Raw genomic sequence first — 12,743 nt, forward strand, 5'->3', positions numbered from 1 at the left:
CCTCCACGTCTCCTGATGTACTGGCCTGTCTCCTGGTAGCGCCTCCATGCTCTGGACACTACGCTGACAGACACAGCAAACCTTCTTGCCACAGCTCGCATTGATGTGCCATCCTGGATGAGCTGCACTACCTGAGCCACTTGTGTGGGTTGTAGACTCCGTCTCATGCTACCACTAGAGTGAAAGCACCGCCAGCATTCAAAAGTGACCAAAACATCAGCCAGGAAGCATAGGAACTGAGAAGTGATCTGTGGTCCCCACCTGCAGAACCACTCCTTTATTGGGGGTGTCTTGCTAATTGCCTATAATTTCCACCTGTTGTCTATTCCATTTGCACAACAGCATGTGACATTTATTGTCAATCAGTGTTGCTTCCTAAGTGGACAGTTTGATTTCACAGAAGTGTGGTTGACTTGGAGTTACATTGTGTTGTTTAAGTGTTCCCTTTATTTTTTTGAGCAGTGTATATATTGAGTGCACAAAACATTAAGAACACCTTCCTAATACTGAGTTGCATCTCACTGAGTTGCATCTCCCTGCTTTTGCCCTCAGAACAGCCTCAATTCGTCAGGGCATGGACTCTACGAGGTGTTGAAAGCATTCCACAGAGATGCTGGCCCATGTTGACTCCAATGCATCTCACAGTTCTGTCCAGTTGCCTGGATGTCCATTGGGTGGTGGACCTTTCTTGATACAAACCGGAAACTGTTGAGGGTGAAAAAACCAGCAGCGCTGCAGTTTTTGGCACAAACCGGTGCGTCTGGCATCTACTACCATACCCCGCTCAAAGGCACTTCAATGTTTTGTCTTCTATACTGTATATATTGAACAAAAATATAAACGCAACATGAAACAATTTGGTAGATTTTACAGAGTTACAATTCATATAAGGAAATCAGTCAATTGAAATACATTCATTAGGCCCTAATATATGGATTTCACATGGATGGGAATACAGATATGCATCTGTTGGTCACAGATAAAAAATGATTAAAGGTAGGGGCATAGATCAGAAAACCAGTCAGTATCTGGTGTGATCACCATTTGCCTCATGCAGCGTGACACATCTCCTTTCTGTAGAGTTGATCAGGCTGTTGGTTGTGGCCTGTGGAATGTTGTCCCACTCCTCTTCAATGGCTGTGCGAAGTTGCTGGATATTGGCGGGAACTGGAATGTGCTGTCATACACGTCGATCCAGAAAGTTGTATTTTTTTAGTTTTTATTTAACCTTTATTTAACTAGGCAAGTCAGTTAAGAACAAATTCTTATTTACAATGACGGCCTACACCGGCCAAATCCAGACGACGCTGGGCCAATTGTGCGCTGCCCTATGGGACTCCCAATCACAGCTGGTTGTGGTACAGCCTGGATTTGAACCAGGGTGTCTGTGGTGATGCCTCAAGCACTGAGATGGATTGTGTATGTGTTCCATCCAGAGGGTGAATGGGCAAGACAAAATATTTAAGTGCCTTTGAACAGGGTATGGTAGTAGGTGCCAGGCGCACCAGTTTGAACTGATACACTGCTGGGTTTTTCACACTCATCAGTTTCCCATTTGTATTAAGAATGGTCTTTGTAAATACTATATACCAGTTCAAATAGGAGTGTACAATAAAGCATTACCCCCTCCTCTCCCAGAACCAGCCGGCCAGACCCAACCCCAACCACAGAACGGAATCCCCTCTGGCCCAAGCCAGAGACACAACTAGACAGGATCAGGAACGCCTTTAAAGCCCAAATTGAAACAGACAGAGAAACACACACACAGACACACATACACAAACACACAATCCTTCCATAGGAGCATCAGCCAAAGACAACCCAAATGTCTGTCTGCATTACTGACCTTCAGATGGGACTGCACAAGATGGAGAAAAATAGTGTAAGACCAGAATGCAGTCTGGACTGCCTCGTTGGACCGCTCTTCTATCTGTTGGACCAGAGCTCTGCTCGTTGGATTGGACTTCTGGGTCCTGGATGTGGATGAAAAGTTCGAAAATACAGACAGATGCACATATGCATTAACAAACATATTCTTGTTTCTCTCATGTACAGACAGCAGCCCCAGACAGATAAATGTAGGAGAGGAAGCAACACAAGATCAGTAGAGAAGCGGAGAGTGATGAGGTCAGGGAGGTTGCGGGCAGTGAGGTGTTCCTATTTCCATTTGGCATGCCTGTGGGTTGGCTTTGGGGTGAGAGAAATACCTCTCACTGCAGTAAGATTACGCATGAGTGAGTGACACGCAGTGCGTAACCTGCTACACACAAACACACGCACACTATCACCTATGCACCACACACACACACACATCGCATGGACACTTTTTGGTCGACTTCTTGGGTCACACTCACTGCTGTAATAATTCTGTGAATTGTTGGACTTCCTTGAGGAAGAATGGTGTGACATTTCTCAGATAGCCTGTACCTATCTGTGTTGACTCCTGTTCACAATGTCACAATTGCAGCCCAACATCTGAGGACCTAACAGGACCTCTGTTAGGCTAGGAGTTCACCACAACCACATGAACTGACAAGGAACGGATATCCCTTACGACTTGACTTACCCATACCCTCTGTATCATTTCTCACTGTAGACCTGCATTGCTGCGTTAGACATTTTTGTATGTCAGTAGTTCTGACATCATTCATTCATACCTGTGGTTGAATCTTGTGCATGACTTTTAAGTAGTAGCCTATCTATTGTAAAATGGTATGTGTTGTAAATGCTGCTGCTGTGATTCGGAGGCTTGGCAGGAAACATACTTTAAAAACGTGTAAGAACCTAAGAAAGCAGCAATTTTTCTTTATTTATCTTCAGAAAGTGTGAACTCTATGAACTCTATGGTAAGTATGAATAGACAGAAACACTGAATAATAGCCTCTCCATCAAATGTATTCCATCCTTCTTCCATCAGCTGTGACAACCAATTGGAATGAACTGGCTACCTAACTGGCCAAGCCAACTCAGAAAACTCATTCCTGCTGCATATTTTGGCCAGACCAGCTCTCTGAACAAAAAGCTTTGGTTTGGAGGGCTGATCTCTAACATACTGGTGTTTAGCCTACAGTACAGACTTTGACCATCAGAGCTCTTTGTTCTGTATGAGAGAGGTGCAGAGTGAGGGATAGACAGTGACAGAGGGATTCAGTGAGGGAGAGAGAGAAAAATATATAGAGAGAGGTAGAGGGAGAGAGAGTGTGTGAGATAAACTGTGTGTGAGAGAGATCAAACAGTCAAACTACAGTAAGTGACAACATATTCAGTTCAATGGCGTTCTTGACATTTCCCAGCCGTTGTAAGTACATCACTATAACAACATATTTCTGAGACTGCATACCAATCAATCAGTATTACTTCTCACATAATCTTTACTATTACAGTCAAACTCAACATTTTGCATTTTTATTTTAATTAACAGTGTTTTAATGGGTTAAAAAGTAATTGGCTACAGTCACACAAAAGAGGACCAAAGCCAAGAAACACCGTCTCCCAGTTCCAGGTCTGATGCTCTTTGTCGTACTGTGGCTGAGACCCTCATTTTCCAGGAACATCTGGGAGGGTTCACAGAAGGTCAGAGACACACACAAAGTCTAGCCAAAAACAGACACATTATATGATTCATTATTTAATGAAAGAAAGAACATGTTAAGAAACGTAACAGAGAATCATTTCTTTTCCCACCTCCCTATCTTGAGTAAAACTGTTTTTTTTCTGCTGTGACCTGTAGGCTGAAACGCATTTGAGTTTTTCCTGATCTGGTAGGTGATTTTCAAAAGCTTTCATGTGAAGTATAAATGTTCTTGTCAGTTCGTTTGTCTGATAGTATGTCTGATAACAGGGCTAATAGTCATGTTATCATTTTGCTCCATCAGCTGTTTGAAAGCCAAGGCATTGCTCAGTCAGTTATTAGGGTCTTAAACCTGACCCTAGGCAACAGCATTGGAAACATTGTGTTAGGCAACGGTCTGCAGTCTGCCTAGGTCAAGTGTAGCTCAGTTGGCAGAGCATGGCAAGCTCCAGGGTTGTGGGTTTGATTCCCACAGGGGGAACAGAAAAAAAAGGATTAAAATGTATGCACTAAGTACTGGAAGTTGCTCTGGATAAGAGCATCTGTAAAATGTAAATGTAGTCAGTTAGCAGTGTGGTTACAAGATTGAGCATGTAAAAAGAAAACTGTTTTGTGGTTACCATATCCTACATCTGGCAATATATGCTATTTTTATAAAGGCTGGCCCATGGTTAAGTGTTGAGTGACTGGTTGTAGTCAGCTGCGGGCATCGCGGTCTGTGTAATATATTGCTCTTCAGTGTCCAGTAGGTGGAGCCAGAGCAATGCGAAGGTGTATCAGGGGATGAATCCCTTTCTATGGGGAAAAGCTTTCATATTACCAGTCATATGGCTTTTATTGCCATCTATGTATGTTTGACTGTTTGCATTTGATTGAAAAATACATACTGACAGTGAATTAGATTCCCTTGACTCATTGATTGACTTTTTTGATCAATTGATCAATTTACTGATTGTCTAACATAGTTCTCCTCTGCTGTCTTCCCCAGGCCATGGCCGTGCCTTCTCTCTCAGCCCCTCTCCTCGTGGCTCTGTTTCAGCTTGCAGTACTACCTCTCGTCCACGCGGGGGTATACTATGGACACAAGCAGCACCAGCAGCACCCCCAGCAGCAACCCCAGCAGCACCAGCCTATACCACACCTGTCCCACATGGGCATGGGCGGCAAAGAGCAACACCCTCAGCAGCAGTGGCCAGGAAAGGAGATGCCCCACATGCAGTACCCCCATTACAGAAAAGAGATCCCCCAGATGCCCATGCACATGGGCAAGGAATACCCCCGCAAAGGTGTGGTAGTCAACAGTGGACAGGACAAAGGTGAGATCGAATGGCAATCTCAAAGGACTTGTGGCTCTGGTCAAAAGTAGCGCACTACTATGGAGTAGGCCAATAGTATGTTGTTTATGTTGAGACTATGTCAATCTTCAATGTTCATTACCTAACCTAACTCTAGTTAAGACATACACACAAGCAGATTGTACTTAATTTTGCTCTTGTGCTGAATATTGTGCTATGCCTGCGATCTTCCAATGTTTAGACTGACTGGACATCTTATCCCCTACAGGTCAGACCATCCCCAGTGGGGCTGTGGGAGGTCTCCCTGGAGGCCTGCCAGGAGAGCAGGGCCCAGCTGGGCCTGCAGGACCTGAGGGACCCTCTGGGCCACCAGGTCCTCCTGGGGTAAGACAGCCAGGAGGTGAAGGAAAACCAGGCCCCGCTGGTCCCCCAGGATTCCCTGGTGTAGGCAAACCAGGACTCCCGGGAATTCCAGGCAAGCCAGGGGGCATGGGAGACCCAGGTGTACCTGGAGAGCTGGGCCCCAGCGGTGGAGACGGTCATATGGGGCAGCCAGGGCCTCAGGGCCCCCCTGGTCCTCCAGGTCTCCCGGGGATAGGTAAACCAGGGGTTGGGGGGTTGCCAGGGCAACCAGGGCCCAAGGGGGAACCAGGACATAAGGGCCTGCCAGGACTACCAGGATTACCAGGACCCAAGGGTGACAAGGGAATTGGACAGCCAGGACAGCCAGGCCACAAAGGGCCAGCAGGACCCCATGGACCTCCAGGCCAGGGAGGGATGCCCGGTGTGGGCAAGCCTGGAATGAGTGGCATATCGGGGCCACCAGGAGGACCAGGGAAACCAGGCCCTCCTGGAGAGCAGGGGCTGGCTGGACCAGCAGGAGAGGGCGGCGAGACCGGTCCACCAGGGCTGCCAGGCCAGGGAAAACCAGGCCAGAATGGTCTGCCTGGACAACCAGGCATGCCTGGTGGGAAAGGGCACCCAGGCCCTCCAGGTATGCCTGGGAAGCCTGGATTGCCCGGATTTGGAAAACCTGGATTCCCAGGACCCAAGGGAGATAAAGGAATGGGTGGGATGCCCGGAGGCCCAGGACCGAAGGGAGACAAAGGCCATGGAGGACTTCCAGGTGTGATAGGACCACCTGGACTAATCGGACCAGCTGGTCCCCTTGGCCCTATGGGACCCCCTGGAGGTCTTGGCCAACCAGGGTCAAAAGGAGAGGCTGGAGAGGGAGGGCAAAAGGGGCTGCCAGGTGGCCAGGGTGAGCCTGGTCCTCCTGGACTGCATGGTCAGAATGGCTTCCCTGGAGAGGGAGGAGAGCCAGGGCCAAGGGGTCCCGCTGGGCCTATAGGACCCCAAGGGGAAGGCGGACACAAAGGGTTACCAGGCACCCCTGGCATTCCAGGCCTATCTGGGCCAAAGGGAGAGGGAGGACTTCCAGGAGAGAAGGGTCCCCAAGGCCCTAAGGGCATTCCAGGTCTGGGAGGTGCAGGTGGGCCGATCGGACCTCCTGGTGCCCCTGGGTCTAAAGGTGACAGCGGATTACCTGGTCTTCCCGGCGTTGAGGGTAACGGAAACCCAGGTGTCCCTGGTCCTCTTGGACCTCCAGGTAAAGAAGGTCCTGGAGGACCACCAGGAAATCCAGGCCAGCCAGGTCTACCTGGTCCCCCAGGCCCACCCGGACCCCCCACCCTCTCCCCTAACATGGGAGCAGTCCTCCCTGAGATGGGTATTCCTCCTGGGCTGGACGGAGTAAAGACCACCGGCTATGGCAAGAAGGGGAAATATGGAGGAAACAGTGGAGAGGTGATGGGCTCCAACGGCCTGGAGATGCCCGCGTTCACGGCTCTGGTGACCACACCCTTCCCACCAGTGGGCACGCCTGTGGTGTTCGACAAGATCCTGTACAACGGTCGTCAGAACTACAACCCCCAGACAGGCGTGTTTACCTGCGACATGCCCGGAATCTACTACTTTGCCTACCACGTCCACTGCAAAGGGGCCAACGTGTGGGTGGCGCTGATGAGGAACGATGAGCCTGTGATGTACACGTATGACGAGTATAAGAAGGGATTCCTGGATCAGGCGTCGGGGAGTGCAGTGTTACCTCTACAGCCCGGGGACACCGTGTACCTCCAGCTACCCTCAGACCAGGCCGCAGGACTATACGCTGGCCAATACGTCCACTCATCTTTCTCTGGGTACATGTTGTACCCTATGTAACAACAACTATAGAGTGGAAGAGACAGTGACAGAGGGAGAAAATGTTGGAGAAATGTAAGCATTGATTATAGAAGTCTTTAAATGTATATGTTTTTTTTTTTAAACATCAACTATCTGTTGAGTTCGATGCTGTTGAGATTGACAGCGATTGGAGGACGAGTCGGACCGTCCCTGGGAAAATCTGAGAGAGGAGTGTGTATGTGTGTGAGTGAATGTACATATATGCAGTTTTTATAACCATTTTGTGGTTGTGGTACAAAGATTTCTGTGTCTATCTACCGCTCTTAAGAGTGTTACAACGTTACAACACTGCATTAAAAGATGCCATTACATCAACAGGGTTCACATATTGTGAAATGTAGTCAAATGTACAGTTGAAGTCGGAAGTTTACATACACCTTAGCCAAATACATTTAAACTCAGCTTTTCACAATTCCTGACATTCAATCCTAGTAAAAATCCTCTGTCTTAGGTCAGTTAGGATTACCACTTTATTCTAAGAATGTGAAATGTCAGAATAATAGTAGAAAGAATAATTTATTTCAGCTTTCATCACATTCCCAGTGGGTCTGAAGTTTACATACACTCAATTAGTATTTTGTAGCATTGCTTTTAAATTGTTTAACTTGGGTCAAACATTTCAGGTAGCCTTCCACTAGCTTCCCACAAGAAGTTGTGTGAATTTTGGCCCATTCCTCCTGACATAGTTGGTGCAACTGAGTCATGTTTGTAGGCCTCCTTTTTCAGTTCTGCCCACAATTCTTCTATAGGCTTGAGGTCAGGGCTTCGTGATGGCCACTCCAATACCTTGACTTTGTTGTCCTTAAGCCATTTTGCCACAACTTTGGAAGTATGCTTGGGGTCATTGTCCATTTGGAAGACCCATTTGCGACCAAGCTTTAACTTCCTGACTGATGTCTTGAGATGTTGCTTCAATATATCCACATAATGTTCCTCCGTCATGATGCCATCTATTTCGTTTAGTGCACCAGTCCCTCCTGCAGCAAAGCACCTCCATAACATGATGCTGCCACCCCCGAGCTTCACGGTTGGGATGGTGTTCTTCGGCTTGCAAGCCTCCCCCTGGCCAAACAGTTCTATTTTTGTTTCATCACACCAGACGACATTTCTCCAAAAAGTTCGATTTACAGTTGCAAACCGTATTCTGGCTTTTTTATGGTGGCTTTGGAGCAGTGGCTTCTTCATTGCTGAGTGGCCTTTCAGGTTATGTCGATATAGGACTAGTTTTACTGTGGATATAGATACTTTTGTACCTGTTTACTCCAGCATCTTCACAAGGTCCTTTGCTGTTGTTCTGGGATTGATTTGCACTTTTCGCACCAAAGTACGTTCATCTCTAGGAGACAGAATGCGTCTCCTTCCTGAGTGGTATGACGGCTGCGTTGTCCCATGGTGTTCATACTTGCGTACTATTGTTTGTACAGATGAACGTGGTACCTTCAGGCCTTTGGAAATTGCTCCCATGGATGAACCAGACTTGTGGAGGTCTACAATCTTGGCTGATTTCTTTTGATTTTCCCATGATGTCAAGCAAAGAGGCACTGAGTTTGAAGGTAGGCCTTGAAATACATCCACAGGTACACCTCCAATTGACCCAAATTATGTCATTTAGCCTTTCAGAAGCCATGACATAATTTTCTGGAATTTTCCAAGCTGTTTAAAGGCACATTCAACTTAGTGTATGTAAACTTCTGACCCACTGGAATTGTGATACAGTGAATTATAAGTGAAATAATCTGTCTATAAACAATTGTTGGAAAAATTACTTGTGTCATGCACAAAGTAGATGTCCTAACCGACTTGCCAAAACGATAGTTTGTTAACAAGAAATGTATGGAGTGGTTGGAAAACGAGTTTTAATGACTCCAACCTAAATGTATGTAAACTTCCCACTTCACCTGTATGTATCAGTTTAATTTAAAGTGCTGCACAGACGGATGTGGAAAGAGATATATCTCTTGTATTGCCACAGAGTACCATGTGTTTTCTCAAGTCCCTACATGTTCCTTTGCAAACTGGCAGCTGCCATTAATGAAACCGTGGCAAAGAATGTAAATTGAATAACTAAAGAAAACAAATGTAATATCTAGTAAAATGGCACCTGCAATGTGCTATTAAAGTACTTATAGAAAGGCAACTGAAAGCCAATAGAGTTCAAGATTCAAATAAAATGGTGCAATGGTTTATTTCACGTTTTAGTTTGTTGCGTAACTTTCTTGTTGTGTTTTTGATAGATTTGTTTGATTGATTATTTTTGTAACTTTTGCAGACAAGCATCATCTGTGATGTTTATAGGGGTGATTTTGTTGCATTAAATGGTTGGCAATATAATGTATTATGGGTGTATTAATGTTGTGCAAAGCAATGCCTCTTGTGGCAAGTAAAGAATAAGGCTCCAACAAAAATTGGAAGACCACTGCTGTCCTTACAAACCCTTTTATTGCTGTATGTGTCGGTTCTCAGCTGAATAAAGCAGTAGTGTTATACTGACAGACGTATGAAAAAGATCTGACCAAGACCCAGTCCCTCATTAAGAGGGGCCTAAAGTTTTCTGTAAGTAAGAGATACATTGATCATCAATTGTGGTTCTTTTGAATAACCTTTGAATTAGCAAATTAAATGAATGTTAGACCTGAAAAAGGTGTGTAATTCCTCTTGTCTCAGCAGTACAGAATTAAAATAATCTGATTATAGGTACTCTATGTGGAGGTTAAGAGTTAAGAATAATAAATACTTTGATGTCAATCAGAGAACATGATGGCCAAACCAAACCAGGAGTAAGTGAGGAGACTTATGGAATTAGGTTTCCTTGTGGAGCCCAAAGAATAAAGATAAAGGGTGCGTTCATAAATTCCCTCTGGCTATCTACTTCGATTTCAGAGCACTCTCATCTGAGTGTGCTAGAGCGAGAATAACTGATGAATTTACAAACGCTCAACACTCGTTGAATATGGCCGGTGTCAGTAAACGTTGGCAAAAAAAACGTAATTAACTTATTGCCAGCAGCACAGTTACAGTCACCAATGCTCTGGATAACATAGAAACAGCCTAACCAACTCTGCTAGGTCGGAGAAAAACGGTCAGAGAGGTGCTCTCTCCTTTATGTCTGGAAGTAGCTTTAGCCAGTTAGCTTTTTGACTACTGACCTCCTGATTTTAAATGTGCAGAAGTGGAATAACATGTAGTTAAAACATTTTTGAGAAAATTGACTCTAGATATGAATTCAGTTTTCTTTCTTTATTTGGGCCTATGGCGCTAAAGATTCAGTAAACCAAAAGAAACCCTGAGTTTTAATGTTTTTACTGTTATACTGTTGATGTTGTTTAAAAAAAAGTAATAAAGATGATTTAACTAGAAGGTAATTTGTTACTCTTTTTTTCAACATTCACTGAGTACACAAAACATTATGAACATTATGCTCTTTCCATAAAATAGACTGAAAAGGTGAAAGCTATGTTCCCTTATTGATGTCATTTGCCCCGACGAATTGAAGCCGAATATTAGGAAGGTTTATTTATGAAGGTTTTATTTTTATTTAACCTTTATTTAACTAGGCAAGTCAGTTAAGAACGAATTCTTATTTACAATGACGGCCTACCCCGGCCATAACCCACGACGCTGGGCCAATTGTGCGCCACCCTATGGGACTCCCAATCACGGCCAGATGTGATACAGCCTGGATTCAAACCAGGGACTGTAGTGACACCTCTTGCACTGAGATGCACCGCCTTAGACCGATATGCCACTCGGGAGCCCAAATAACACAGGTATTATTTCATTGTGTGACCATAATAAGTGCACATCAGATAAGCGCAGTTCACCAGTCCAAATGTAATAAACTAATTGTACTTGTTCCTGATCTAGGCTACAGTAAATATGCTCTGGTTTAATAATGCAGTCATTAATTATAGTCATGATCATTGCAGCTGACTGGATATGCCATATGGTGTAGAGATGAGGATACTGTGCTGCCAGACAGATAGGCTACTCTACCTTGACTCGTTCAGATGACTATTAAAATAGTCTATTATATCTTAGATTCATCCTATAGTTTTCAGGCACATCTATGGGGACATATAGATGTATTTCCTCATAATAAGAGGTGCTTTCTTTCTTCCGCAAACACAAAAATACATGTTTTGGTTTCTTACCAACAGTTCACATATCTCGAAATGGATGCTGCGAGAAAAAAGCTCAGTGGAAAAAAAGGGATGCTGCGACTGATCTCCCGCGCGTACGCACACACGTTACTGTCATTTATTCACCCTGCTTTTATTGTGCCGAGCTACGATTATCACAATTGATAACTTCCAATTTAATTAATTAAATATGGCCATTAATAATTACATAATAACACAAGGCTACAACAACAAACTGAGTTATAGGCTATTTATTTAATCCGTTTGCCAGGTCAAGGTAGGCTACACAAGTGGCTCAAATTGATTTGCAATGACTCCAGTGATATTGTAATTTCAATATATATTTATTGTATCAAATGGTAGGCTACAGTAGTCTGCAACTGCATAGAAATGTATAGCCTACTTGGTGGCCAACAGATGCAAATTCCATTTCAAATTTCCTCTAGCTCAGCGACATCGTTTTCAAATTAGCCCAATTTTCAGGAAAACTGCGAACATGGCAACACTGGCTGGGCTCAATAGATGTAGCTACTTGCTGGGCCAGTCATATTTATTGAAATTATACTGCTCAGAAAAATAAAGGGAACACTTAAACAACACAATGTAACTCCAAGTCAATCACACTTCTGTGAAATCAAACTGTCCACTTAGGAAGCAACACTGATTGACAATACATTTCACATGCTGTTGCGCAAATGGAATAGACAACAGGTGGAAATTATAGGCAATTAGCAAGACACCCCCAATAAAGGAGTGGTTCTGCAGGTGGTGACCACAGACCACTTCTCAGTTCCTATGCTTCCTGGCTGATGTTTTGGTCACTTTTGAATGCTGGTGGTGCTTTCACTCTAGTGGTAGCATGAGACAAAGTCTACAACCCACACAAGTGGCTCAGGTAGTGCAGCTCATCCAGGATGGCACATCAATGCGAGCTGTGGCAAGAAGGTTTGCTGTGTCTGTCAGCGTAGTGTCCAGAGCATGGAGGCGCTACCAGGAGACAGGCCTGTACATCAGGAGACGTGGAGGAGGCCGTAGGATGGCAACAACCCAGCAGCAGGACCGCTACCTCCGCCTTTGTGCAAGGAGGAGCAGGAGGAGCACTGCCTCCAGCAGGCCACAAATGTGCATGTGTCTGCTCAAACGGTCAGAAACAGACTCCATGAGGGTGGTATGAGGGCCCGACGTCCACAGGTGGGGGTTGTGCTTACAGCCCAACACCGTGCAGGACGTTTGGCATTTGCCAGAGAACACCAAGATTGGCAAATTCGCCATTGGCGCCCTCTGCTCTTCACAGATGAAAGCAGGTTCACACTGAGCACATGTGACAGACGTGACAGAGTCTGGAGACTCCGTGGAGAACATTCTGCTGCCTGCAACATCCTCCAGCATGACCGGTTTGGCGGTGGGTCAGTCATGGTGTGGGGTGGCATTTCTTTGGGGGGCCGCACAGCCCTCCATGTGCTCGCCAGAGGTAGCCTGACTGCCATTAGGTAC

At 45.3% G+C, this 12,743-nt stretch overlaps 1 protein-coding gene across 1 annotated transcript in view; it reads left to right on the forward strand.

Moving 5' to 3' along the window:
- LOC106582005 (uncharacterized) overlaps positions 1-10,467 on the forward strand; it is a 29,984-nt gene extending 19,517 nt beyond the window's left edge. The window contains exons 2-3 of the mRNA XM_014164635.3: positions 4,560-4,887; positions 5,135-10,467. Of these exons, the coding sequence (XP_014020110.2) occupies positions 4,563-4,887; positions 5,135-7,089 (2,280 nt within the window). The 5' untranslated portion in view covers positions 4,560-4,562 and the 3' untranslated portion in view covers positions 7,090-10,467. The remainder of the gene's footprint in view (positions 1-4,559; positions 4,888-5,134) is intronic.
- Positions 10,468-12,743: the final 2,276 nt, after the last annotated feature.

The sequence above is a fragment of the Salmo salar genome, chromosome 21 (assembly GCF_965601325.2).
Source record: "Salmo salar chromosome 21, fSalSal1, whole genome shotgun sequence".
NCBI lineage: Eukaryota > Metazoa > Chordata > Actinopteri > Salmoniformes > Salmonidae > Salmo > Salmo salar.